Below are 26,835 nucleotides of genomic sequence, written 5' to 3'. Positions count from 1 at the left end.
TTTCATCGACTGTTGAACATGTAGCCGCAAACGAACAATAGCTATGAACAAGAAAAGCGGCGCTTGTCAGATAAGCTTTCTCTTCCGACGGACCAAGTGGGTTTCGCTACTACTGTGGAGACAAGTTTATACGGAGTTTATACAGAGTACAGAGTATAGAGTGCGAATAGAAAGTTGAAAGAGATAGTCGTAACAATAGGCGTACGTGGATATTTTGAACCAGACCGTTGAGGGACATTAGCTAGTTACACTTTGTACAGCAAGCAACGCAACCAATATTAACAAGGAAGTAAATAATAAAGGCAAAGAACCTCTCTGTCAACGCTGTCTAAAAAAAAAAAGGACTCTCCAACACCTTGCTCGCTCGAAATAACATTCATAAGAAAAATAACGTTTTAGCACTCGACGCCAATCCAACTCCAGAGTGCAAGCTATGAACGGAATAAAGAAAATACTTTTTATCGTTGTGATCGTTGGGATCGCAAGGTGCCATGTCGATGGAGAACTGCGTCGGCATTCATATACGAATCACGATCCCGCGTGTCCAGGCCTGTCGACAGACCAGTCTCCGTTCGTGTCTGAGATTGCTGACGGTCCATAGACGTCGTGCCGCTGAGGTTCGACGCGCGTCGTCGCATGCGCCGCTCGCCATCCGCGATTTCTTGTTGATTCAGTGCTTCCGATGGTAGCAAGATGGCACGGTCGAGAGTATAGGGCAGGCCACGATGCCGTCCACGGACCTGCATTGCAATGATCACGAGCTTCGAGATGACTTGGAATTCACCCACGAATGACGTGTTGACGCCCGGATATCCCATGGACAGTCCAACAGTACCATATGCCGAGACCACCTCAAACAGAACCGACCAAAGCTGGAACGAGTACTCCTTTGTATCCTTCAGGCGACCACCTTCGACGATGGCGATGATGAACAACCCGAGAAACACATACCACAAGTCAAAACTCAGCTGCTTCCGCAAGTGAGCTCCGATGTACGTGGGTGCGGTCTGCTGGTCTTCATCCTCTTCATCTTCAGGCTCCGTGGGATAAACACCAAGACTTTTCTCTTCGTACACATTTGTCCGTCGCATCGAAATGGCAATTGGGAACACGGAGATATACATCATGATCATGTACGACACCTGGACGGCCGGATGCAAGTCTGAGATTCCCACAACCGCAAAACCTGCCGTTCTCGTACAGGCCGCCTGAAACAGACCATCCAAAACCCGGATTCCAGCAGGCAGAGCGGTTACCGCTGAATCATTAAGGTCTAGGATGATAAAGAAAATCAAGTCAAGGCCGTTGAGTGCAATAAGGATTGCAAACAGCCACCAGGTGGCATTGCGCGGGAAAAGAAGCGTGAAGCAGCGCCGGGGGTGATCAAGCAGAAATTTCAACTCCTCCCACAGTGGACTATCAACGGGAACCACCTGGGAGCAAACCCAGATAATCAGCCGAAGCATGCACGGGAACCCCGTATTGCCGATAATGATGAGAAAGGCTAAAAGCAACAGCGGGAAGATGGCACCTTGGAACGAGTTCATCGAGTCTGCAGTCAGGGTGAAGCCGACGTCGTTAAAGGCCGAAGCTGAAGTGAAGATTCCCCACCATGGACGGCCCTGGCCAGCAGCCTGAACGACAGAGCCCCAATGGGTATGCATAATCCAGGGGACCATGCAGACGACGCCTAGAAGATGGAAGCCAACATAGTAGGCGATCAGCACAACGGCCAGGGTCTTCAGAGCACGATACTCGATGCCTCCCAGCTCGTCACGTTGTTCTTCGGTCAGATCGACAAAGTTGGAGTTTCGGCCAACAGTGGCATCCCAGCTGAGATACGGAAGAGTTGGCCGATCGCGTTCTTGGGTGAAGGACCGAACGATACTGTTCATTGTGCCACGTCGGGCTCGACCAAAGGGACTGGCATCGCTCGTGTCCTTGGTCTCACGGACGGTGGGACGAGTATCCATGCGAGGAATGGTAGACTGTCGGGTTTTTGTCCGCGTAATCTCCGGCTCGTTGATGGTAATGTGCGGGCCCTCCATTGGGGGGACTTCATCGTCAGCCTCTCGAGCCTCATTGAACTCCCGACTCGTCTGTTTTACAAGTTCTTCCCCATCACCGTCTTCCTCTTCCAGCACCTCAGGCATGCCACCGCGATCGTATTCGCGTGGACTAGGAATGCGCAGAGCTCCTTTATTTTGCCGCTGGTGCTCCAGGAAGGCGATGTGCTGGTCGGGGCTCACTTGGGAGGGGACGCGCAAACTCCCAAGACCCAGTCTGGGGGTGCGCTGTCCAGAGTCCTCGCGGTCACTGGAATTATTACTATCCTCACCATTGACCGGTCTTGTATCGGTAGGACTGCGAGTAGAATCCGAATCATCGGGAGTTTGGTTTTTGATCGGGGAGCCCTGTGGCGTTTTGTGGATAGCATCACCCGATTCGTTGCGCAAGACAACGATAGGCTGGCTGGTGATCCCCCGCTCTTCCCTGTCATAATCACGGCTATCACCGTCATCCTCCTTGCCTTCTGTGACGGTGCGCATTCGGGTTCGGGTGGCGCGCAAGTTGCGAGCGTCGCGAGCGACATGCTGGAAACGCTTTTCAAACCAGTAGAGACGGATGAACACCAACATGGTATGAATGAAGATCGGGGTGGTAAGCAGGGAGACAAAGTACAAGACGACTTGTTGATAGGTGTGCAGCAGATTGAAATCAACGGTATTCAAGCCGCTCTGGGTTGCGGCGCCAGCGGAGAAGAAGAGGGCATCGATATACGCCAGCTTGGTTCCAGGATAGATGATGATGGAGGCGATGAAGCTCATGCAAATAATGTAGGTATAATGAAGGAGGATGAAGTTCATATGAATGTCCTTCACGAAAGGAATGCGGGACTTGACCTCAACGGTCTTCTCGATGAACTTGGAAAACATTCTGACGACCGAGCGGGCCGTCGTTGAGCGACGCTCACGAGCGACAGAAGAAAGAAACCGTGAGGACTTCAAACCAACGATATTCATGCGGGCAGATATGATTCTAGCAGTTGAGCGACAAAAGTTAGCTTCTCGTACCGGAACGGTCATGGGGCGGGTGATAAGCTACCACGCGGTCAGTTGCCGAAATCGTCCCTGACACCTGGTCAAGAGAGTACAATCGCACACAATTGACGGACAGAAAAGAATTGGACGAGATGCTGTTAGTCTCTGGTCCAAACCGGGTGACCTTTAAACAGAATCGAGGTGTCCAAGGTCATGGTGAATGGCGATACTAAAGGTAGGTGAGGTGAAGGACAACTAGCCAGGCGCAACCAAATCAAAGGCCACACACAAAAGGAAAGCTGGTGAAAAAAGAGTCGGAGAATAAGAAGTAACGAAAAAGAATAGCGCAGAGAAGAGGAAAAAAAAAAAAAATTTCTTCAGCTCGAATAGGAAAACTCGAAGAGCTTATTGTGAGGCAGCAGAGATTGCCAGAAATCGCTCACTGGGGCCCGTGGACAGTGCTTTCGCGACCGACGACGCAATGCACAAACGGCGTGCTGCACGGCGACGATCGCTGTATCAGAATAAAGGATTCATGATCCTCTGTGGATTATTCTCGCTGTGTGTGCTAGAGGATGGGACAGATAAATGTAGACAAGAGGAAGGTTGTATGGTTGAGGGGATGACAGTGTACAATCACCTGATCTCAGCTGATCTCCCGTTTGGGACTCGACAAGACCTTTTTGTATAGCCTCAAAACTACTGGGAATGAACAATTTCAGTCTATTGGGGCCTCGAATCTTGGCGGGTTATGAGATCGCTGCAGGTAGACGCAGGAATGCTGTGAGAATTCTACTTTGGCCGTACCTAGTATAATGGCTGATCCCAGTCCTTAATAGATTCCTTAATGCGACCTTGACCAATTCCGGCCTTTTGCGCCTCACCGGATATCCGACTTTTCGGTTCCAAGCTGCAGCTTACAGGGGTTTCGGTGGTTTTGCTTTTTTTTGCTATGCTTTATCGGCTTTATCTTGCAGGTCTTTTGTCGTGCATATGCATAGGGGGCAGATATACACCGACTCGACTTGCTGACCACCGCTCACCATAGATCAGCCATACAATTTTCCGTATCACTTTTCTTTTCGTTTCTTTTTCTGCCGCAATATTCAACGGTTATTCCGACAATCCTAACACTGGTTCCCGATAGCTGGTAAAATAAAAAGAGAAGAATGCCCCAATATCACGGTGTCGTCGCTTCGGACCGTCTGACTCTGACATTCCCTCACCCCTGAACTGACTGGTATACCATGGAAAACGGCACTGACATGGCAAAAGAAGCAAACAAATGCGACAATGCAAGATGAACCTATTTTCGAATTGACATGTACAAATTTCGGTGCCGTGACTCCCGCGTGGAACTCACGGTTGATATTTCTGCCATATGTTCCTCCGCCGCATCGGTCATACAACGGCTGCCAACATCGACTTGATTGGGAAATAGAGAACGGTGGCGGTGAAATCAAGGTCCAGGATTCATAGTAGGTGCTAAATATTGATCACATGAGCTGCCACCAACCGTCATTATCAATGCCAGACACTTCATACCGAAGTGTTGATATCCGCAATGCCGGCGGTTAAGGCAGGTATTCCGACCACGTTTTGGACTACACCGTATCGCCGTATCAAAGTCACTTTTCGCGATCTTTGCCAGATCATCTTGGATACATCATTTGATAAGGATGTTCCCGGATATTGTCGGTATCAAAGCGGTGCTGCGCTTGTCTGATTCGGTCAGCCATGCCATGTGTACTTCATACTCTGCACGGAATGCGTGACCAGGATGGAAACACAGGATCCATGCGCGAGCTTATCCATCATGAATGATAGAGTATACAACCTGTGTGGCTGAAACAAGCACACGGAGAACCCCGATGTCGCGAAACGACTGGTTGAATCTCTGAATCCCCGCAGCTGGTAGAGGGTGGTGGTGGCGGTGCAAAAGGCAAACAATCGGTGTGACTGAGTAATTGATAGTGCTTTTATATGTTACCATGGCTAAATTAATTAAGTCTCTTCGCATGGGCCTAATTTCTTGGGATCAAGAAAGTTTCTATTTCCTTTTTTGGCCATCATGAAGCCATAGCAAGTGGGCGGGCCACAGGCTGCGGTATGATGCGCTGGTTGGTTAGAGATTGTGTCCACGAGGTGCTCTCTGTATGCTGATTGGTTGAGCTAAATGGATGATCCGATTTCCTTTTTGGGCGACATAGACACGCTGATGCATGAGGGGTGTAAATACAGGGGTATAGCACACCCGAATACGTCTATAGCAAGATAAAAGATGGTACGAGTGCAAGGAATCTCTACAGCCCTAGAATGGGCGTTCTCGTCCAGGACTGACCATATTGCGCAGTATTAGCAGTATATACTCCATACTGACGGTCTTCAGGCAAATGAGCCTGGACGCAATTTCAGACCAGCACATAACTCAAAACATGAGCTATACGGGCAAAAGGATTTATAGTCAATTGATCATCTATGGATACAATGCAAATCTCCAATTCCTACTACCATGAGTCCTTTTCCAGCCCAATGACTGGTTGTCAGGAACATTTACATTGTACTCCTATACCAGACGTTCACGTGATTCCACATTCACTCAAAAGCCATGAGCCTCTCTTCGTCTGAGCTGTGCACCTCCATCTTACTCTCCCCAGCCTTGGGGCCATCAACCTCGCCAAGATGTTCCAGTGGGCGTCACGCTGTCTTCCTGGATTCAGCATCATTGCCTTGGTATTCCTGCTAGTCTTTACATCTAACTCAATTCCCTTTTGGTCATGGAACTCACTTTGGCCTCCTGCCAAAGGGCCTTCACCTCCCTCAACGGGGGATAATCCAGTTCTCAATGTTGCACAGAAGATCTTCATAGTTTACACGGTCCTCGTCCACACGAACATGCTTTGGTTCGCTGCTCGTCTGTCTTGGTCTCTCTGGTATGTCACTAGACAGACTAAACAGGTTCTGGGCAGACGCTGGAAAGCAAACCAGGAGGACTTTGTCGATGATCCCCCTCCGTCTTCTCACAAACTACCTGATCCGTCCGTTTTCAAATTCAACAACCCCGATGTGTACGAGGTGAATGACCATGAGGTGATTCATGCTGTTATATTGCCTAACTATGGGGAGGATCTCCATACGCTCAAGACTACTTTGAACGTTCTTGCTAGTCATCCACGAGCTCGTTCGCAGTATGAGGTGAGCACTTACTATCTGTGAGTTCCGTGTCCTCGAGCTGACATACCTAGATCTATCTCGCAATGGAGGAGAAAGAAATAGATGCCGTGGAAAAATCTCAAAAACTCATCTCAAAGTTTGAAAAGTCCTTCCTCCACGTTCGAAGCACGTTCCACCCCGCAGGATTACAAGGAGAGATTGCAGGCAAGAGCTCGAATGTCGCCTTTGCAGCTCGTCAGATCGTCCACGTCCACCGTGCAGAACTCAGGACTGGCTCTTGCAATGTCATGATTACTGTGATGGATGGTTAGTCGCACCTTTACAGTGAAGAGCAGGATGAAACTAACAGGAACAGCCGATACGCATCTATGGCAGGACTACTTCACCGAGATTCGTCGTCTCCATTACGCTCATCTCACAGATGACGCAGACCGTACCCTCTACTCCTGCCCGATTATCTTCGACCGCAACTCTCATGAAAGCCCCATACTAGTCCGCTGTGCAGACCTCCTCTGGGGCTTTGCTGGTCTCTCGACCATGTACCCAGGCACGAGCATCTCGATTCCTACGTCCGTGTACTCGTTACCACTCTCTCTTGCTGAGAAGGTTGGAGGCTGGGACAGTGACCCAACAGCTATCGGCGAGGATATGCACATGATGCTCAAATGCTATTTTGAAACCGCTGGCAATCTGCTCACACGCGTGGTCTACGTCCCCGCTAGCCAGTGTAACGTGTCTGGTGATACAGCCAGCGATCGAAAAATACCCAAGTACCGTCGAACCCTCGATACCTGCCACGCCCGGTATCGTCAAGCCCTAAGGCATATGTGGGGAGCGCTAGACTCTGGCTTTGCGACCCGTCGTACTTTGACCTACCTTCGTTTACACAGCAGATGTCTCTTCCTCCGTCCTAGGCACCTGGCTCTCCTCCACCTGCTCTGGGAAGCACATTTCCTCCCTGTGCACCTGATGATCCTCATGGTGTTCTCGACCGTTTATGAGTTTACTTCTTCGTCACTGCACCCCAACATGCATCTCGCTCTATCTGTCACCAACATTCTCCGCACAACCTCCTTCATCTGGATGAACCTGTGCCTCGCCCTATACGAGCGGTGGTACGATTTCTGTCTCCACACGAGGAAGGAAGACATGCTGCAAGCGAACGTGAACGATACGGGCTTTGCCATGCGTGTCTGGTGGTACTTGCCATTTCTCCTCGAGAGAATCTGCTTCCCCATTGCTGGAACAATATTCGGAGCTATCCCGACGTTGCATGCTGTCTTTTCGCATTTCTGGACGGATCGGTTGGTGTATAGGGTTAGTAAGAAACCGGACTTTACGTCTCTGGTTTGATGGTGGTATACGGGATTTATGAGTTATGATTTATTGTCTGTTGTCCGCGTTCATATCTGCTCATGTTTTCAATTTGCCATGTCCGATATATGTATGTATGTACGAGTACCGCGTCTAATACCTAATACGTAGATATAATGCAATCATGCAGCACTATGTCTATAAGAGTAATGCCACCCCTCCTTCTTGATATCCTCTCTAACCTTATAATTCTCCTCTGCAATCCTCACCAGCCCCATATCCATATCCACAACCCTCACCCCTTCCTTATTTCCCATATCCGCAACAACACCGACAACCGGCAACACAACCCTCGACAACCCGAAATACCGATCCCCTGGGCCCCCAGCAACATTAGCAAAGATAACCCCGCAGGTATTCTCAAAAGTCCGCGCCGTAAGCGTCGACTCGAGGAATAGCTCTTCAGACGAACGGTTGTATTGCAATGCCTCGGACGACGCATCATACCGACTCCCTGCTCCCATCAGCACACATCACCATATAAACCATTAAGGAACAAAACTCACAAAAAGTCGGAATAATAATAATCTCTGCCCCCTTCGCAATCAACTCCCTAAATGCCTCCGGAAACGCCACATCCCAACAAATCAACAACCCGACCTTCCCGACGGGCGTCTCAATCACCTCGTGCGGTTCCTCTCCCGACGACGTCAAATACTCACGCTCCGGGTGCCAGATATTCTTCTTCCGGTAAGAGCCTAGGATTTCACCGGTGGGAGCGATGAAGTAGGCGGTGTTGTAGAGGAGAGGTTTCTCGTTTTTGTCAGAAGGGGTTGGGGAGTGGTTTTCGACGATTGTGCCGGGGACGAGAGATATGGAGAGCTCGCGGGCGAGGGATTGGTAGGTTTGGACGTAGGATGTGTAGATTGTTGTTTGATGTATATAGAGGAGATTAGACGGGGTGAAGCCGTTTAGGTGGTATCTGCGGGTGTTAGTATCCTCGTATCCTCATTTTGGGAAGTATGGGAGGTCGTTACTCCGGTAAGACGACAAGTTCAGCGCCTTGCGCCGCTGCTTCGCGGATGTAATGGCATGCTTTCGCGTGGTTCTCGTCGATGGCTAGGTCCTGGGGTTGTCAATGCTGTGCTGTTTCCTCGTGGCATAGTGATAGCTTACCTCGATATACCACTGCGCGACGGCTACGCGACGAATTGGAGCCATTGTCTTGTCTTGTTCTTGTGTTGATAGCAGAAATAGAGAAGTTGACTCGGAGAAAAATCGCGGGGAGTTTCCTGGTGGGTCTGGGGAATTTATATTGGAGATGTTGGGGTCTGTTGAGTTGGGGTAGGTGGGGTAAGTATTCCTATCCTTCACTTCTAATGTATTGTTTATTTGCTGAATGTTCAGTTAGGATCCTACGGCAAAATCCGTAGTTTCACATAGCATTTGTCTCGAAGTCATCGTATTCCTTCAAAGGCCATGCTCCCAACTTTCTCCGCGGCCCAAACAGAGAAGTTTGTCAAGTCCAGATAGCAGTGCTGCTCGCCGGTCTCAACCTTATCAAAACAAGTATCCTCGGAATGTACCGCAGTACTCAAGATTATATTGTGAGTTTGCAGAGTATTATTTGAAACTCCTTTGCATAGATCTCGAGAGTATAAAGGTACATAAACGGACAGAGTACCCATGACTCGAATTGCTACGCACCAGTGTTTCCTACAATCCCGAGCATTCTGCCGAGTGTTCGAGCGCGTCGAAGGAGTTTCTACTCTCACATATTCAGCACACTTCATATGAAAAGAGCATTGAACGGAGCGCACAAGAAATTCTTTTCCGGCCATTTATCAGATCAACACAACTTTACAAATGAGCTCTATAGTGGGACGAGGACGCAGAAATTGCCCGGAGTCATCACTATCTCAGGTGCCTCCCCTTTGAAAATCTTTTCTTCGTTTGAATAGTTAAGACGAGATTCTCGCACAAACCCATGCTGGGACTCGCTTCAAACTTCCAGGCGGGTATATGTAGGACTAGAGCCATTGGAATGCAAAGGGCGATATTGATGTTGGACGAGTATTATTACTAAACATTAATGTGGTAAATAATGCTTCGAGTCTGAGATAGCAGGCCAATAAGCCGGTTCTTGCGTAAAATGAAGTGCCCGAAAGTCAGATGTCAGATGCAAAAGAGATGGTCAAGGTCGAAAGTCCTGCTTTCTCCTGTAGTCCTTTGATCATGTGTCCCCCACAGCTCTCTACCTGTAGCCAAATGACTTGAAATAACCTGGAATATCAGTTAAGCATCCTGAGTCGAAACAGAAGTACACCCACAAATGGCCCTAACCGCAACTGTTCAAGACATGAGACGAGACAGAACAAACGGAGAGATGTTAGATGAACGCCCAGCTCTCTTGTCCATTCTCAGATCTCTCCAACTCCCTTCCACTGACACCCTGATAGTCCCCACTCTCTATAACCTAGTAACCCCGTCATCAGCTATAACTCCACATCCATCACTAACCAAACAGAACCCCTTAAAGGAAAGAAACATACAAAAAGCACACTCCCCCCCACAACCCTCCTAATACAATGTGGACACTCGCCTTTTGACCGATAGGACCCAAAAACCCCATACGGAGCACAATCCTCAGCCCTGCAATGCGCCATTCCCCACTGTGGATTATTGGTGATCTCGTCGCAGATGAAGTACATTGTCAGATTGACGAGGTGTTTAGGGGCTGCGTGGCAGACGGACGGGAGGGAAGGGAAGGATAGGATGTAGCACATTTTGATGTCGAGAGGCGAGGATGTCGAAAGAGGGGGGAGGGCGAGGTTGAATACACGTACTTTATAAACGAGCGGATTAGTTAAGTCGAGCCTGGTGAAGAGAATAGGATCGAAGCAAACCGAGATGTGATTCGAGAGCTTGCGTGCAAATGCGAATGAGCGATATATTGTGTTTTCCTGCTGTCGCGTTAGTAACAGTACGCCAGCGCAAAGAGCGCATTCTGTGAAACCTCTTCCTTAAGTTCGCTAGGCTCTTGGGGAAGATTGAAGTAGAGTACTAACTAGCCCGCAGCGAGACCAGACGCCTCTCGGAGAGCAAATCGCGCAAAGCCAACCGCAAAGCAAAAGAACGTAATTTAGATATCCCAAAGGAATGAAGCCCACCTCAACCAAACCAGGAAAGTAAAAGAAAACGCACTGGGTATAAGTAAAAGAAAGAAACAAGTAAAATGGAGAGGAAATTCCTCAGAGATATTGAAATGCCGCAGCCTAACTGAAACATCCTTTCTTTCATTCACCAGAATGCACAGAGGATTGGCGACATCACCTGGTTGTGGAGATGGTTTTCTACTTTTTCTTTCATTTTAGGCTAGGTATACAAAGTTGTAGACGAGAAATCAGTCTTGAAGAAAGACTACACTCCTTTCCATCTGCTCATTTGCAAGTGAGGCCTTCTCTAGTATGTGTTTTCCATATGGGATACTGTGAATGAGAGTTCAGTCAATCTTAAGATAAGAGCTTTACGTTTGATTCCCTTTCAATATACACTACTCAGGCCGTCTAATGCTGTACATTCGTCATCTAGAAATAGTCTTAAAACGTAATAGAGCACTCGGAACATCAACAAATCATTAATTGATACAAAGAAAGTCGTGATATCGAATCTCAGCTCAGACAACTTGACATCAAAAGGAACCGTTATGGTATAGAATCTAGACTTCGGAACGACGTGCAAACGTAAAACACAACACCTCCGAGGCAACACAACCAGACAGAACCCAAAAGAAAGCGAAAGGGACAGGAAAAGGTGACAAGTTATGATATAGTTCAAGACCGCAGTTACTGCACCTGGCTGACGATCTCGCTGGCGCGAGACAGACTCTCCACCATCTGCTGGCACTCTTTCCGTCGGCGGATCGTGTAGTCACTTTCTTTGAGCAAATCGTCCAGTTCCTGGTTACGGTACATATTCTCGAGAAGCTCGCGCTGCATCTCATCCTTAGTGAATCTAGGATATAGTTAGCATAAGATCCAAGATATACAAAACGGTATAGTACGTACTGAACGAGAGTGTACATGATCGCCTTGGGAACCATGTCAATCATAGTCCGCTTGACGATGTTGTAGTACGAAGTGATCAGAAGCTCTGCAGCCATATTAGCTTATAATTCATAGAACCAGTGGGATATTACTCACTGATAACCTCTACTTCAGCACTCTCGCGGTCCGACATGGTGGCTGACACCTTGAGGGTTGGCGGCGGAGGCTCCATAGCAGCCGCCTTCTTCTTGTTCTTGGAAGCCCAGAAACTTCCAAAAAATCCAGCGTTGTTGGTAGTTTCGGGTTGGGGTTCCAACGACGGGCTGTTCGCACGGCTCGCAAGAGGCTTGCCGGTCTTCGGGTCAACCTGGGTAGGCTTTCCGGCAACCTGACGTTCATTGACAATGGCCATGGCCTATTTCAGTTAGAATAGATTAAAACAGTGTAAAAAAAAAAAAAAAAAAAAAAAAAAAAAAAAAAAAAAAAAAAAAAAAAAAAAAAAAAAAAAAAAAAAAAACTGCTCGGCAAACTTACGCGGTGACCATTGAGGAAGTCAGGGTGACCAGTGTTGATGTAGCATGACTCCATGTTGACCAGATCACGCACCAGCTTGTTCGTTGGATCCATGCACTTCTTGAAGAAAGCAATGACAACGGCATGGAACTTCTCTTTCAACATGGGGTATCTGCGGAACAGCTGTTTGTTCAGGAGTTGACCCAAGATACGAACAAGCTCGTCGTAGACCAGAGAAATACACTTTAAACTGGGGTCCTCCATTCTTCTGATCTGTTGTTTGACAATCAATTCGAAAGCGGTGGTACCAACGAATAGCGAGGGCGAGGGACCAGACGAGTTGTAAAGGAACATCCGAATGTCCATGTCCTTCACAGCGTCGAAAGGATCCACTGCCTTGATACCGTTCGAGTAAAGCTCATGGAAGACAAAACTAATACGAGCACCACCTGACAATTCTGCGCTAGAGAGTTCTTGGTTCCGTCCTTCCAAGACTGTGCGGTATTCGTTGCTGAATTCGGTGATGATGTTCAGAATAATGTTGGCACTGTTGCCCAGCAGCGAATCACCAAGCTGCGAAAGCTCAGAGCTGTACTTCTGGAGGGAAGAGGAAATGCGGGCCTTGATGTCTGGCAGGGTTTGTTTAATGTGCATCATGAGAATCTAAAAGCAAGTCAGTCAGCGAGTGCTTCATGCCCACACAATTGGCGTTGGGTACAAACCAAGTTCAGCTTTCTGGCCAAGTACGGTGTTCCACAATACGAAGCCTTGTTACGGTACGCCTTGTGGTTTTCGAAGAAGTTCTTCTCATTTTCCAGAGCAGACGCGATTGGCCGCTTGTTCTCAATGTCACGCTGACCACGGTTGACCACCGGGACATAACCCAGACGCAATGGAATAACCCTGCCCGCAAGAATATCCACGACGTCGGTTCCTTCGTCCATGAGGTCGACCTTTGTCAAGACACCAATCGTACGCTGACCTTCCGGGTCCACCTCACGTGCCAGCTGCAGACCGTCCGAGTTCGCCAGATCCTGGTTGGCGGAGGTCACTGCAAGAATGATGGCGTTGGGCTTGCTGATGTACCTCAGAACCATGTCCCTGATCTGTCGCTCGATATCCTTTGGCTGATCACCCACGGGAACCTTGGTCAAACCGGGCAGATCGACAAGTGTGAGGGTAAGGACGTTGGGCGAGTAGATGCGGAGGTTAATCGGGATAGGCGAGATACCTGCATTCTTGCCGACTTTCGATTCGGTTTCGCGAACAATCTCTTCACGGATCTTGTTGAAATCGTAGAACTTCTGTCCAGGGATGTGGAGGAACTCTCCGTACTCGTTCACGTTCGCCGCTTCGTCCGTTGTATTGTCCACCTTCTCGTCTGTCGATCCGTTCACTGAATTTCTTGCGGGCTTGTTGATAAGCTGCAGCACGAGCGGTCTCCGCGTAACAATTCCCGAACCACGAGGAAGACTATACAACCACCCTAGTCAGCCACTGAATCCACACGCATGCATACCACCACAACCACTGCACTGCGACTCGAAAGCCACTTACAAGTCCCGGCCAACAATGTTTTCTAAAACCGAACTCTTTCCGCTCGACTGCGATCCGACGACGGCGATCTGGGGCAAATCGATGGGATTGGTAACCTAGACCAGACCAACGGGTGTCAGTACGTATATGCGGCGGGGCGGGAAGCCGTCGCCGTCCAGGCAAAGCTCCCAACAGCTCCAAAATCTCATTTCACTTACCCCGACTGTCGAAAAGACATCCTGAAGTTTGTTCACCAGCGAAATCAAGCTGGGATCGTTGACGTTAATTCTGTGGAATCCCTGATGTTAGTCAGACCGCTCGGAGGTTTGGCTATCAGGGATAGGTAGCAGGGGGTGTATGCGCACGAGAAGCCAGTCGGGCTAGCCATGGCTGGCGAGGATTATAGATAGACGCTCCAACCGGGGAATATTAAAACAGGAAATTGTATTAGGAAGAATGGGTATCGCTGTTAAGAGACGCCGTTGGTGGTGGCGGATAGGAAGTGGGAGTGTCGAAGTTGCGGCCAAGTGTACGGAGTAGCTTCGCGAGGCCGATCAGTACAGTATGGGGTAGATAGGCTCCGCCAGCTCGTTCTCACGGCAATACTGGGGTTTAAAGGGCAAAAGGGATGAAAAGAGGCAGCTGTCATTTAACTGCAAGTATTACGGAAAAATGCAAATTCTTACAGAAACTCTTGAGGTCCTTCAGTGCAGCCTGGGACGCGTCATGTGATATCCCAGCCGCACCACGATGCCTGATATCCATAGCAACCCAACAGTGGAATGAATGAGTCAGATATAGCAAAAATAAAAAGGAAATAAATTCGTGACATCGCAAATAACTACAAATGGGAATTGGTTATGCTATACAGGCTTCCAACCAGATTACTGCCCGTCAAAGTGCGCCACGTCCTACTCCATCAAGGACAGTTTACACGTCCGACACCGAGGCGAAGCGTTCCGTCATGGACTGCAGGACCTTCTCGTACTGTGGCGGAATTAGTACGAGGACTATCATTAGGGGACTATCATCGGGGGCTCTTTAATAACTCACCTTCTCTGTAACCTCTTCCTTGTTCTCTGGAAGCTCGAACTTCATACTCCGCAGGGAGGTCTGAATATCACCAGTTGCACCACGGACCTTAGCCCAGTTCTGACCCTGGGCAACGGCCTTCTGAGCCTCGTCATGAAAGCCCATGAATGCCTTCATCATGTACTCGGTCTTCCACAGCGGACAGAATTGATCGTAGTCACTGTAACCGTTCTGCTGCAAGAAGTCATCCTTCACCATAGCTGCCACGTCCAGTGTAATTTTATCCGAGTCACCCAATGCGGCCTTACCAACCAGCTGCACGACTTGGTCCAGGTCCTCCGACTTGGTGAGCAGCTCTCGGACACTCTCACGCAGTCGAGGGAACTCGGGGTGGTCTTTTTCGTAGAACTTGTCGAGTACCGTGGTGTATTTACTGTAAGACATGGAGGTGTTGATGGAGGGGAAATGCTTCCGCTGGGCCAGCTTCTTGTCGAGACCCCAGAAAACTTGCACAATACCCAGAGTAGCGCTGGTGACAGGGTCGGAGAAGTCACCACCAGGAGGACTGACCGCAGCCACAATACTGACACTGCCATTCCTTTCGGGACTGCCCAGAGCAGTACTCTTACCCGCACGTTCGTAGAAGGAAGCAAGCTTGGCTCCCAGGTACGCGGGGAAACCCTGATCAGCAGGCATTTCTCCCAGGCGACCGGAGATTTCACGCAGCGCCTCTGCCCATCGCGAACTGGAGTCCGCCATCATGGCCACGTTCTTGCCCTGGTCACGGAAGTATTCGGCGATGGTGATACCGGTGTAAATAGAGGCTTCACGCGCGGCGACAGGCATGTTGGATGTGTTGGCAATCAAGCAAGTACGCTTCATGATGGGTTCTTTGCGGCCCTCGACTTCGATAGAAAGCTGCCCGTGATGATTAGCATTAACACACCAAAGGTCAACCATGACGTATGCGCACGACTCACCTCGGGGAAATCCATCAAGACTTCAGCCATCTCATTACCACGCTCACCACATCCGACGTAGACAATGATATCACTGTTAGAAAACTTGGACACACTCTGGGAAATGACAGTTTTGCCGCATCCAAAAGCACCAGGAATGCAGACAGTACCGCCCTGGACACTGGGGAAGAGAGAATCCAGCACTCTCTGTCCGACAACGAAAGGCGAGTCGGATGACAGTCGGTCATTGACCGGTCTGGGCACACGCACCGGCCAGACCTGCATCATGCCGTGCTCTGTCTTCTTTCCATCGAACTCGACCTCCAAGAGCTTCTCCTCCACTGTGTAGCTTCCGGCCTCGGCTATCCGGGTGATGGTACCCCTGGCGCGGGGAGGGAGCAAGACCTTGTGCTGATTCACCAAGCTGTTCTCAAAGACGGTACCCCAGATGTCACCTCCCGTAATGTGGTCGCCAACTTTCATCGTAGGCGTGAAGTCCCACTTCTTCTTACGATCCAGCGCATTTACCCGAATACCACTGGGGATGTAAATCGAACCGGATTCCGAGTAAATCTGCTTGAGGGGACGCTGGATACCGTCGTAAATCGTTTCCATCAGACCGGGGCCAAGCTCGACCGAAAGAGGCTTGCCAGTTCTATACACAGGATCACCGACGGCCACACCCGCTGCAATTCAAGAGCTAAATTAGTTATCAGTGCATTTACATGCGATTATCAACTATCACAGAGCAAGAGGGGAGCGAATGGAGCCGTACCGGTTTCCTCGTAGACCTGGATGGTGACCTTATCTCCATCGACACGGATGACTTCTCCAACGAGTTGGCCAGCTCCTACATGGCACTATTTGGGACAGAAGAGTCAGAAAATAAAAATAAAGCCATCGTACCATTGGAGGAAATCAAATATTGATCTTACCAACTCATACATAGCACATCCGATCATGTTCTCGGCCACGACGACCGATCCGGAGACGGAGAAGATAGCGCCACGCTCGTCTCCATCGTTCTCGTCTTTTGCGGGCGCCATGGTGTGTGAAGCGGGACTGCGAATAGACGGAATTGGAAGAGAAGGTACACGATGTTCAATAGTAGAATTAGTGTTGTTATTGCTGATGCTGTAGCTCCAACTGGAAGTCGTCGAAGTGGGCGAGTCCGGGAGCGGTGGCAGGTTGGCAGGTCCGGGCGGTGATGAGGAGGAGCCGTCGTCGTCGACGGTTACAGATGGGAGCTCCTCGCGACTGCCTATCAGATCCAGCAGTGATGGCCGTGCTTTAAGACGGTTAACCCCCAAGCCTAGCATGCAGAATTATTTTTTATTTGAATCTTTGTTCAGAAAATGAGTTCTCTTCTCTGTCTTTAGTAACTTCCCCCTGGAAGTGTTTACCTGGTCCGGTCTGGGCTTATCCACGGCCACTAAGATTAATCCGGGAGATCCCAAAGAGGCGTTGGTGAACAGTGCTGAGATCGACTTGGCCTCTTTGTTATGAATGTTCCGACGCTTATAATGGATTTTGCTCCTTCACTCGCTGTCTAACGGCCATTTGCACATGATCAAACGCTAAACTACTGTATGCAGACGGACGACCTTACTTCCCAACAATAAGGCCCTCGAATATATGCCCACATTATTAGGAGTAACCTGGTGTCGCATTTCACATCCTTTTTGAGATATTGCAGCAGAAAACTATGTACTAATGGGGCAGCTTGACCAGAATGACACGGAGGACTCAAAGCACATCACAACTCATGTTCCCGGTACAGTTCATAACTGTTTCTTTGGCGCTTTCCCTCCCTTTTTCGGTAGCTTATGACCGTCTTCCCTCCCACCTCTATAATTTCATCCCTATAAACTGAGCCCAATAACTCCTCCACGTCTTTTATAGCAACTGATACAGCCACTGATTCAGTATTCACGTGTTCAGCAGCAACACCCACACACTTCAGTGCAAGTCTGTCCTCATTCTCTCCCTGTTCCGAACTCTGCACCAACAGGAGTGTATCTTCTGCTGTTTTCTCATCCGCAATGAGAAACACGCATGAATCAACTATGTTCCCATCTGCATTTTCATTCATTAATTGAGCGACATTGCGAACACTCCACCCAAGAAATAGGTAGGGATCTGAGTGGAGATTCAATGGGAGGATGCGTCACCGAGTTCCTGATATATTGATGAAGCGTGTTCCTCTAATTATCTGGGAAAAGTAGGAGTGTTGAAGAGAGGTTGAGACCAATGGCACATTGGTAGGCTTTAGTGAAGATAGACAAGATGATCTGGATTCTTCAAGCCTTAGAACTAACTCCCAGTTAATCACAACTTCAGTAGTTTACGTATTAGGAGGTAATATGTCACTGACACAGATTACGGCGATGAGTGATTCGCTCATTGTAAGGAATATATGAAAACATTAGATGAACATGGACGAAGAGTGACAGTGACACGCGGGTCATATACTATAGGGCTATTCACAGGGGGTTTGGCTAGGGCTCTACCTAACAGGACAAGGTCATTCAGCATTAAAATAGAAGCAAAAATATAACCAGAATAACTGAAGATCGAGTATCCAGTGAAATCATTCAAGTAAATTTCCTGAAGCATGGCAATGACGCCATGACATCACTCTATCCAAATTCCAGGTTCCCGGAGCACACGACAGCTTTCTTAAAAACCCCGAGCTTTCAACCCCAGAAACATCTGGTAAACACTTGCTGGGATCAAAAGTCACTCACCATGGACGCAGAAGGCTTCATTGCACCGTTACTGGGCGCCCTGCAGGCCTGCGTGTCTGTCCTCCTCACCATCTGTTACGGAGTCGCGGCTCAACGACTACAATTGATGCACAAAACGTCGATAGACGATATTGCAGGTTTAAGCGTCAAACTCTTTCTGCCTGCATTGATTGTCATTCATCTGGGCGAGCAATTGCATGCTGGGAATCTGTTGAACTATGTTCCTGTCCTGGGTTGGTGATGGCATCTCTTCTTTTGGAAGTAAACTGCTAACGGATGGATATATTGCGTTAGTTTGGTCATTCATTTACACAAGCAGCTCTATCGGATTCGCATACATCGCCTCAAAAGGATTCAAACTTCCGCCCTGGGTCACACCGGCTTGCGCCTTCAACAACACCACATCACTCCCGTTGCTCCTCTTACAATCTCTCGAAAGCGTTGGAAGCCTACATCCAATTGTTCGCGGTGAAGATACAGTCCCGGATGCTATTCGCCGGGCTCAGAGCTACTTTCTTGTTTGCGCTGTGGTCAGCAAGACTATTGGATACGCTGCGGGTCCCAGGTTGCTGGAGGCGCAGACCAACAGCGATGGTGGACAAGGTAGACGCATATCAGAGGCAGAACAGAGTGATACTGAGGCGCAGCATGCTTCAGCAGCGGGCCAAGACAATGTCAATGAGGAAACTTCTCTGCTTCCAGACCGCGCACACAAAGCAGGCCGTCAGATTCGCAGTCAGATTAAGCATTACGGGGGATGTGTCACATCTTGCCTTCCGAAACGGGTCAAGCAACGGCTTCTGGCGCCCTTCGAGTCCCCTTTTGCAGATGTCATGATCACATGTACGATTGTCGGCGTAATCCTGGGATCTGTACCGCAACTTCACAGGGCATTCTTCAACCACTCAGATGAGGGTGGTATCTTCAATGCATGGTTGACCTCCAGCGTCAAGAACATTGGCCAGTTATTCACAACGCTTCAAATCTTCATTGTCGGGGGAAAATTAGGTCTCAGCTTTGAACGAATGAGAGGTGGCTCTGGTCGTATTCCTTTCAGGGCGATCTTGACTATATTCCTCGTTAGATTAGTCCTATGGCCTGCGTATGCATCTCATTACTCGCAAAAAGGCAGCGAAGCTAACATTGTGGCAACAGAATCAGTATTTCCATAATCTATGCTCTGGCCAAGGGAACTAACTTCCTCCAAACCGACCCGATTCTCTGGTTCAGTATGATGCTCATGCCTGCTGGACCGCCGGCTTTGGTGATATCGGGACTGGCTGAATTGGCTAAGATTCCTGAGACAGAGGAGATTGAGGTTGCGAAAACTTTAACGGTAAGTTGCCCCTTATGGTGATTATCCTCTTTGAAACCAAGCTAATAGTTGAAGATCATGTATGCATTGTCGCCGTTTGTGTGTCTGTCGATTACGGGAGCATTGAAAGCTTCTCAAGCTGCGTTGGAAGCGAGGAGTTTATGACGATTATACGTGTATGATACTGTATATATTGCATAGTAGCTTGTTTATGAAGTTACAAATGGTATATCTAAAAAGATTAATTCAACAAGGTATTCTTCCTCGGACTACTTCCTACATCCCTGAGTACCCACGTACATACTTAGATTAATTTTCATTTGATACTAATACATACTCCCCGCCATCCCAATTATTGGAAGTGAAATTCATCATGCCAACCCTGGCCACCTCGTAAACGAAACTCGAGCGAAATGATTTACTTCTATAAATCCATGATGGTTAGCCCTCACATCCACGCTTTATCAAACATCCCACCAGTTCCTTCTTCTGTCGGGGTCACAGGAAGTAGGGTACATACTCCGCAACCCTTGCAGGCACAGTTGTTGTTGCAGCTGCAGCTCTGGGCACCTCCACAGGAGCAGTTCGATCCGCAGTCACAGCCGGCCATTGTGGATAAGTTTGTAGAAATGAAGTATGGTTAAATAGGAAGTATGTTTTGATTTGTTCAGTTCAATGTCAGATGGTGTGATTTGAGGACACCGGAGACAACTATGCTGGGAGTATATATAGGTGAAGATGGTGGCGGTTTACTTATCCGGGGACCATGGATGTATCATTATGGCGTCAAGGAGACGGATGTATGAGGATGGTTCCAGCGATCCCGAGGAGGGATTCTGAAAGAAAATATATATGATGTTGTTGAAGATGGTGTGATGGCTTCTTGTTACAGTGTTCATTCTTCTCTATGCATAGTTCGCACTCACGTACTCTGGCATATCTTGCGAAAATACAGATCGGTTTATGCAGCATTGTTGAGCATATAGTTGACGTACATTCGGAACGCAACGTCATGATGTGGTCTGCTTTACTGACCCTGTTCCGCATTCGACTTCCGTGGTTTATCTAAGGCTTATTTTCAGTGGGATATTCTCCGCACCCTGCTACTTTATAACGAACTTGTCCTGCCTGGGCCTTGTTGAGTGGCACCAAACGGCCCGTCCACATCCTTCACGCCTAACAGTTGTCAGGAAATACCCTGCATCATGAGTGATGACCGAATGGCCTACCACGTATGTTGCCCAAGTGGAACAGCTTCCATCTGCGGGGACTCCGTGTGTTGTCGATAAGAGCAGTGGCTTGTCACTTGTCTGCTTTCAATCCAGAGATGCAATGAAACCGTGCTAAGTACTAATTACGGAGTAGGCCGGGCTCCCATTGCTACAGAGAGGGTCATGAGCAGATGATATGTCGTGTGTTCACGGTCCTTGTCTCCCTGTCGCTTTTTTCGTTTGTTGTCGCTGTCAGAAGGTCGTCAGCTGCAGCTTATCGACATCCATATGATCATAACGATATGCTACCAAATACACTCCGTGGAGCATGAGTCTCCGACCGCTGTGGAATGTTGACTATTTCCCTTGAACGAACTCATGGGGGAAACTCTCTTCTTGTTAGCTCGACGGTTCTCCTCTGCTTTAGGATCCCGAATACTCCCATGTTTCAGAAAATTGAGGGGACTAAACCCGAGGCCTAACAGCCTCCGTAGTGTATCAATAGAGCAGCAGCAACCCGATGTAGTGTGTTCATGCGCGCAAACATAAAGAGAACCCCATTCGAACAGACACCGATATATTTAATGATATTAGAATAATAAATTTGGCAGTGAAGGCGTAATAAGGAGTTGATGACTGCTCATTCTCTTCCCCCTCCGTGACCCGAGCGTTGTTCCTCTCCGCCAACTTCCTCAACTTCTCTTAACTACATCCATCTATCTTGCTTGTCTTTACCACACGTCTTGGCCCACTTCCACTGGTGTTCATATTTACGGCTATCTTTGATCACGACAGTCTCCTATTCCTCTTCCGCCTTCCGTTTCTTCGTCATCGAGCTGCACCGCTTTGCCTTCTCCGACCTGATACCAAGCTTCCTCCCAATCCGATAAGGACCACCGCCCCATCTCACCAATTTTGGAATAACTTGGTGCTATATTTTCACGGAATTTTAATCTGATCGGTACGCTCTTGCATTCCCCATCTCCATATCGAGCGAAACCGAGAATCGCCAGACATTTTGTGTCAGTTTCAAGCTTCAGAACGTGGGTTAGCTCCGGCGGTATCCTATCATCAGTTAGTCACTCGCCACTGGTATAGGTCTGCTCGCCTGGTTCTTGGTTAAGAGCCGGGTAACAGGGGCAGATCTGATAGATTGCCTTCGATCTGGCATACAACCGCCCTTCTCCCATCCGCTCCGTTGCTCCCGACCATCCTCACTCTCCTATTCCCTCCGACGCTACGAACGTGACCCCCACCGCCCAGGGTCGCTCGTCACCGCAGACCCCGTTGGAAACCGATATCAGTCATCGTGGAGAAGTTGGTTTAGTCGGGAGCGTGGATCCTACGGTTTCTCGTCGACGACGCCGTCGTCCTTCCACCACACCTAGTACCTCCGGCTACTCGACATCTGCGGGAACCGAACCTCTTCCAGACGATCATTCGGGAAGCGAACCCGCTTCTCAGGAACAACCACATACAATCCAGTCTCACGCCCACTCTAGGGGCCCTTCGCCATTTCCTAAGCGCAGGCGCCTGTCCAGTATGCGGCTCGACGGTATTTCGAGTGCAAACGGCTATAGTCAAGGGTCAAACGGCACCGCCTCGTCTCCATCGCGAAAAACCGATCAGGCTCCTTATGTGTCGTTCAACGGGGATACAACTACAAACGGACACGCCAAATCATCTGCCAACCTCCCATCATACTATGGTCATGATCGAGAGGAGGTTACCCGAATTCTGATTCAGAGTCTGTATGAGCTGGGATATAACGGAGCGGCATCATTATTAGGCAAGGAAAGTGGCTATCAGCTGGAGAGTCCAGCAGTTGCTAAATTCCGCAACGCTGTGTTGGAAGGGCGATGGCCGGATGCTGAGAGTATCCTACTCCAGTCGTTTTACCCTTATAGCGGGGGTTCAGGAAAGACTGGCCATAACAAAGAGAAGTTATTACTGGCAGAAGGTGCCGACAAGAGTGAGATGCTTTTTTATCTTCGACAGCAGAAATTCCTGGAGCTATTAGAGGCCCGAGATCTGGGAGCCGCGTTGATTGTTCTACGCCATGAACTAACCCCTCTAAATTACGACATTGGACGTCTTCATGCTCTTTCTAGGTGTGTAATATACATCGGGAAGTTTCTTCCAAGGATGCTGACCTTTTCCGATCAGTCTCCTTATGTGCCCGCCTGAACATCTTCATGATCAAGCCGGATGGAATCGTCCCATAAGTAGTTCCCGAGAGCGATTATTATCGGAACTCTCCAGTAAGAACCCCCAAGGATCCGGTAATGGAAGAAATTCTGATTGGCTTTAGAATTCATTTCGCCGTCTGTAATGATTCCAGACAACCGCCTTGCGGTATTATTAGATCATGTCAAGAAGAGCCAGATAAACCAGTGCTTATATCACAATACGGCAACTCCCCCCTCGTTATACTCGGATCATATGTGCGACAAAGCCGATTTCCCCCTTCAAACCGCAATAGAATTGAGCCAGCATTCGGATGAAGTATGGTTTTGCGAATTCTCGCATGATGGCACGAAATTGGTCACAGCGGGTCGGGACCGCAGTGTGATAATTTACGATACAAGCACATTTGACGTGCTTCATAAGTTGACGGAGCATGATGACGGTGTCGCGCAGGCCAGTTGGAGCCCTGACGATACCAAGCTGATTACCTGCTCTCAGGATAAAATGGCTCGGGTGTGGAGTGTCGAAACCGGTCGTTGTCTTTTGACGATTAATCATCATCGCGAACCCATAACAGCTGCGGCCTGGGCAGCCGACGGAGAGTCTTTTGTCACAGCTTCTCTTGACCTGGAGTCGCAACTCTGCCATTGGAGCATGCGTGGTCAGGCTCTCTACATGTGGCCACGAGGCTTTCGTGTCCAAGACTGTACCATTAGCGCTGATGGGCGACGCTTGGTTGCTGCAGATGTTGATGGAAAAGTGCACGTCTATAATATGCTAACGCACGAAGAAGAATACTGTCTACCCATGAAGAGCAAACCAACATCTATTGCCATCAGCCGAGACTCACAGTATATGCTCGTGAATCTGTCCGAAGGTCAGATCCATCTCATCGATATCGATACGACAGAAGTTGTCCGTCGCTTCCAGGGACAAAAACAAGGCTCCTATGTTATCCGGAGTACATTTGGTGGAGCTGCTGAGAACTTTGTGATCAGTGGAAGTGAAGGTAAGATACATCTTTTCCTGCTCGTCCCGTTCCATTGCTAATAACCTGTCTAGATGCTTGTGTATACGTGTGGCACAAAGAGAACGGGGACCTCATAGAGACGTTAGAAGGGCATATTTCTGGCTGCGTAAATGCGATATCTTGGAATCCTACGAATCCTGGGATGTTTGCTTCAGCAGGTGATGACTATTTGGTCAGAATGTAAGCGACATTTTTCGCTCTTCATGCTTGGCGTGTATCAGACTAACGAGAACCCGCAGTTGGACTCGAGAGAGTGACACACCACGTAGCACTGTCCGTGGCATTCAAAGAGCAATGACCTCGAAGTTCCTTCCGCGTACCAGTGCCTTACGATCAACGTCAAGTTTCCAATAATCTCCTCGCTCGGAATCCGCTATCTTACTAATTCAATATCGATACTCTAATTGAATCCCATGAGATTTGGAATGCAGAAGATCAATCCACGTTTGCTCATTTGCACGTTTCGCATATATATATAGGTTTAGGTTTCAATTCCCAGTTCCCAGTTCCCCCAGAGTATCAAGAAAATTTATTTCACGCTTATCAATGTCTTCATGCACATGGTTTTCGTCCTCAGTTTTGGTTTCCGGTTGCAGGGTGTGCTTTCTTGCCATTATGTGTTCTTTACTAGGAGTTATTGCTACGTTGTTGCTCGTTATGTAATAGACCCAGACCAAACTTGCATAATCTATGAGAATATCATGAAATATCGAGTTACCTTACCATTAGTGACTAGTATACATAAAAGCATAGGTGGATATATTTCATTGTATGCATAGCTAGACCATTGAATGACAAGCAGGGCAGAGAAAAGATAAGCAGATAGATATTCCAAGATACTTGCTGAACTCCGTAAAACAATTAAAAAAAGTTGTCTAGATAAATAACAACGTACGGAGTCAGTATTCCTTCCTCTTTTCCATGAAAGATCTAACTCACCAATTTGGTATTTTACCCTTTCCTCCACGCTATATTAGCCCTTTTTCCCTCTAGACTTTCGGTTCTCCGCTTCATATGCTATGTAGTGTTGTACAGGCGGGCATATTCTTCTTCCCAATATCTTATGATTTTCGGTGGGAACATAACGAAAACAGAAGGGAGCATTGTATTCAAGACCGTGGACATGTCATATCGTTTATTAACCGCCAGTGACAGGGAGTATTCTCGTTCCGTAAATTGCAATGGTGAGGTACGATTAAGAAAGAAGATCGGCGACTGTGACATTGTCAGTGAACTGTCATTCGACGCAAATACTGGACAGAAGATAAGATACTCACCGTTCATGGGCATTTCATCAATCTGTGTAGAGTAGTACAGTTCAATATCACGGAGAATCCGGACGTCATCGCTGGTAACGAAGTTGATGGCAACACCCTTCCTACCGAAACGACCGCTACGGCCGATACGGTGAATGTAGTTTTCACGGTTGGTGGGTAGGTCATAGTTGATAACCAAAGAAACCTGCTGGACATCGATACCACGAGCCCAGACATCGGTGGAAATCAGAACACGCGAGTTGCCCTGCCGGAAGTCCTGCATAATGCTGTCACGCTCCTTCTGCGGCATCTCGCCGTGCATACTGGAGACGGTGAAGTTGGCCTCACGCATCTTGTCGGTCAGCCAGTCGACCTTGCGGCGGGTGTTGCAGAAGATGACTGCCTGTGTGATAGTCAAGGTGTCGTAGAGATCGCAAAGGGTATCGAATTTCCACTCTTCCTTCTCAACTGCGATGAAGTATTGCTTGATCCCTTCTAAGGTCAATTCATCACGCTTGACCAGCACGCGCACGGGGTCTGTCATGAACTTGGTTGTCATGTCGAGGACATCGTAGGGGAGAGTAGCGGAGACCACGACGACTTGTGTGGCTGGGGGGAGGTAACGGTAGACGTCGTAGATCTGCTCGCGGAACCCGCGGTTGAGGAGTTCGTCGGCTTCATCGAGGACCAGCATCTTGATGTGGCGGGTGCGCAGGTTGCGCCGGCGAATCATGTCTGCGACTCTGCCTGGCGTCCCCGAGACGACGTGCTGACCATAATCGAGTTTCCGGATGTCTTCACCAATATTTGTTCCTCCGATACAAGCGTGGCATTGGACGTTCATGTAGTCACCGAGGGCCATGATAACGGACTGGATTTGGGTTGCAAGTTCGCGAGTCGGGGAAAGGACAAGGGCTGCCAGAGTTAGCCACCACACAACTACTTGATATGAATGAACTTCGCATACCCTGACTCTCACGAACAACGGTATCAATAACCTGAAGGATACTAACCGCGAATGTAGCCGTTTTACCAGTACCGGACTGCGCCTGGGCAATGGTATCGCGGCCTTTGCAGATCTGGACAATCGCACGCGACTGGACCGCAGAGGGAGACTCATATCCGTATGCGTAGATACCCCGAAGAAGGCTTTCCTTGAGGTGCATGTCCTCGAAGGTCGGGGCGACCGTCACCTCCTTGGAAGTGTTAAACTCCATCCGGTCTGATTTTGCGCCGTCAGTACGCATAGATAGTGAAGAAAACTCTTCCGGATCTTACCATCAGCACGTCTGTCAATACCGTCCGCCATGGTGTATAAATATCTGCTCCGCTGCCGCTCAAGGATAAAACTATGGGATTAATTCAATGACTTGGTTTGCCGGCGCGTGGCTTCGTTGCAGAATCGAGAGCTTTCCTGCGCAGGTCTGGCTCGGCCATCGGTGCCACCGCGGATATCACGTGATGCGACTTGCCG

The 26,835-nt window shown here is 48.7% G+C and overlaps 8 protein-coding genes across 8 annotated transcripts; 3 read left to right on the top strand and 5 right to left on the bottom strand.

Annotated features, from left to right (window-relative positions):
• Nucleotides 1–458: 458 nt before the first annotated feature.
• On the bottom strand, nt 459–2,936 carry EURHEDRAFT_379645 (potassium ion transporter; the record flags this gene model as incomplete). Its single annotated transcript, XM_040779195.1, has 1 exon — nt 459–2,936. One exon carries the CDS (start codon nt 2,934–2,936, stop codon nt 459–461), a length of 2,478 nt encoding a protein of 825 aa, XP_040636547.1.
• Nucleotides 2,937–5,445: 2,509 nt separating this feature from the next.
• On the top strand, nt 5,446–8,043 carry EURHEDRAFT_169132 (glycosyltransferase family 2 protein). The gene is made up of 3 exons (XM_040777835.1): nt 5,446–6,236; nt 6,287–6,521; nt 6,571–8,043. The coding sequence occupies exons 1-3, from the start codon at nt 5,724–5,726 to the stop codon at nt 7,566–7,568; spliced, it is 1,746 nt and encodes a 581-aa protein (XP_040636546.1). The 5' UTR covers nt 5,446–5,723; the 3' UTR covers nt 7,569–8,043.
• On the bottom strand, nt 7,712–8,750 carry EURHEDRAFT_461422 (carbon-nitrogen hydrolase family protein; the record flags this gene model as incomplete). Its single annotated transcript, XM_040784717.1, has 4 exons — nt 7,712–8,043; nt 8,096–8,511; nt 8,567–8,655; nt 8,706–8,750. The coding sequence occupies 4 exons, from the start codon at nt 8,748–8,750 to the stop codon at nt 7,712–7,714; spliced, it is 882 nt and encodes a 293-aa protein (XP_040636545.1).
• A 2,624-nt stretch (nt 8,751–11,374) lies between these two features.
• EURHEDRAFT_404676 (dynamin-like GTPase vpsA) lies at nt 11,375–16,934 on the bottom strand (the record flags this gene model as incomplete). Its single annotated transcript, XM_040780329.1, has 12 exons — nt 11,375–11,543; nt 11,597–11,681; nt 11,732–11,990; nt 12,110–12,751; nt 12,811–13,561; nt 13,646–13,740; nt 13,843–13,912; nt 14,559–14,611; nt 14,678–15,574; nt 15,637–16,301; nt 16,391–16,475; nt 16,551–16,934. The coding sequence occupies 12 exons, from the start codon at nt 16,932–16,934 to the stop codon at nt 11,375–11,377; spliced, it is 4,155 nt and encodes a 1,384-aa protein (XP_040636544.1).
• A 61-nt stretch (nt 16,935–16,995) lies between these two features.
• On the bottom strand, nt 16,996–18,173 carry EURHEDRAFT_414809 (uncharacterized protein). Its single transcript, XM_040782534.1, has one exon. The coding sequence runs from the start codon at nt 17,705–17,707 to the stop codon at nt 17,372–17,374; it is 336 nt and encodes a 111-aa protein (XP_040636543.1). The 5' UTR covers nt 17,708–18,173; the 3' UTR covers nt 16,996–17,371.
• Nucleotides 18,174–18,363: 190 nt separating this feature from the next.
• On the top strand, nt 18,364–19,881 carry EURHEDRAFT_505277 (Auxin Efflux Carrier superfamily; the record flags this gene model as incomplete). The annotated part of the gene is made up of 4 exons (XM_040785831.1): nt 18,364–18,595; nt 18,657–19,464; nt 19,518–19,698; nt 19,753–19,881. 4 exons carry the CDS (start codon nt 18,364–18,366, stop codon nt 19,840–19,842), a joined length of 1,311 nt encoding a protein of 436 aa, XP_040636542.1. The 3' UTR covers nt 19,843–19,881.
• Nucleotides 19,882–21,934: 2,053 nt separating this feature from the next.
• On the top strand, nt 21,935–24,559 carry EURHEDRAFT_168876 (WD domain protein). Its single transcript, XM_040777834.1, has 5 exons — nt 21,935–22,999; nt 23,055–23,149; nt 23,200–24,084; nt 24,138–24,285; nt 24,345–24,559. The coding sequence occupies exons 1-5, from the start codon at nt 22,431–22,433 to the stop codon at nt 24,457–24,459; spliced, it is 1,812 nt and encodes a 603-aa protein (XP_040636541.1). The 5' UTR covers nt 21,935–22,430; the 3' UTR covers nt 24,460–24,559.
• A 298-nt stretch (nt 24,560–24,857) lies between these two features.
• EURHEDRAFT_414805 (ATP-dependent RNA helicase eIF4A) lies at nt 24,858–26,753 on the bottom strand. Its single transcript, XM_040782533.1, has 5 exons — nt 26,640–26,753; nt 26,329–26,583; nt 25,383–26,276; nt 25,045–25,320; nt 24,858–24,980 (listed from the first exon to the last, which is right to left on the bottom strand). Exons 1-4 carry the CDS (start codon nt 26,668–26,670, stop codon nt 25,301–25,303), a joined length of 1,200 nt encoding a protein of 399 aa, XP_040636540.1. The 5' UTR covers nt 26,671–26,753; the 3' UTR covers nt 24,858–24,980; nt 25,045–25,300.
• Nucleotides 26,754–26,835: the final 82 nt, after the last annotated feature.

The sequence above is a fragment of the Aspergillus ruber genome (assembly GCF_000600275.1).
Source record: "Aspergillus ruber CBS 135680 unplaced genomic scaffold scaffold00024, whole genome shotgun sequence".
NCBI classification, from domain to species: domain Eukaryota; kingdom Fungi; phylum Ascomycota; class Eurotiomycetes; order Eurotiales; family Aspergillaceae; genus Aspergillus; species Aspergillus ruber.
The sequence above is the reverse complement of the archived record's forward strand: the minus strand, read 5'-3'. Positions and strand labels throughout refer to the sequence as shown.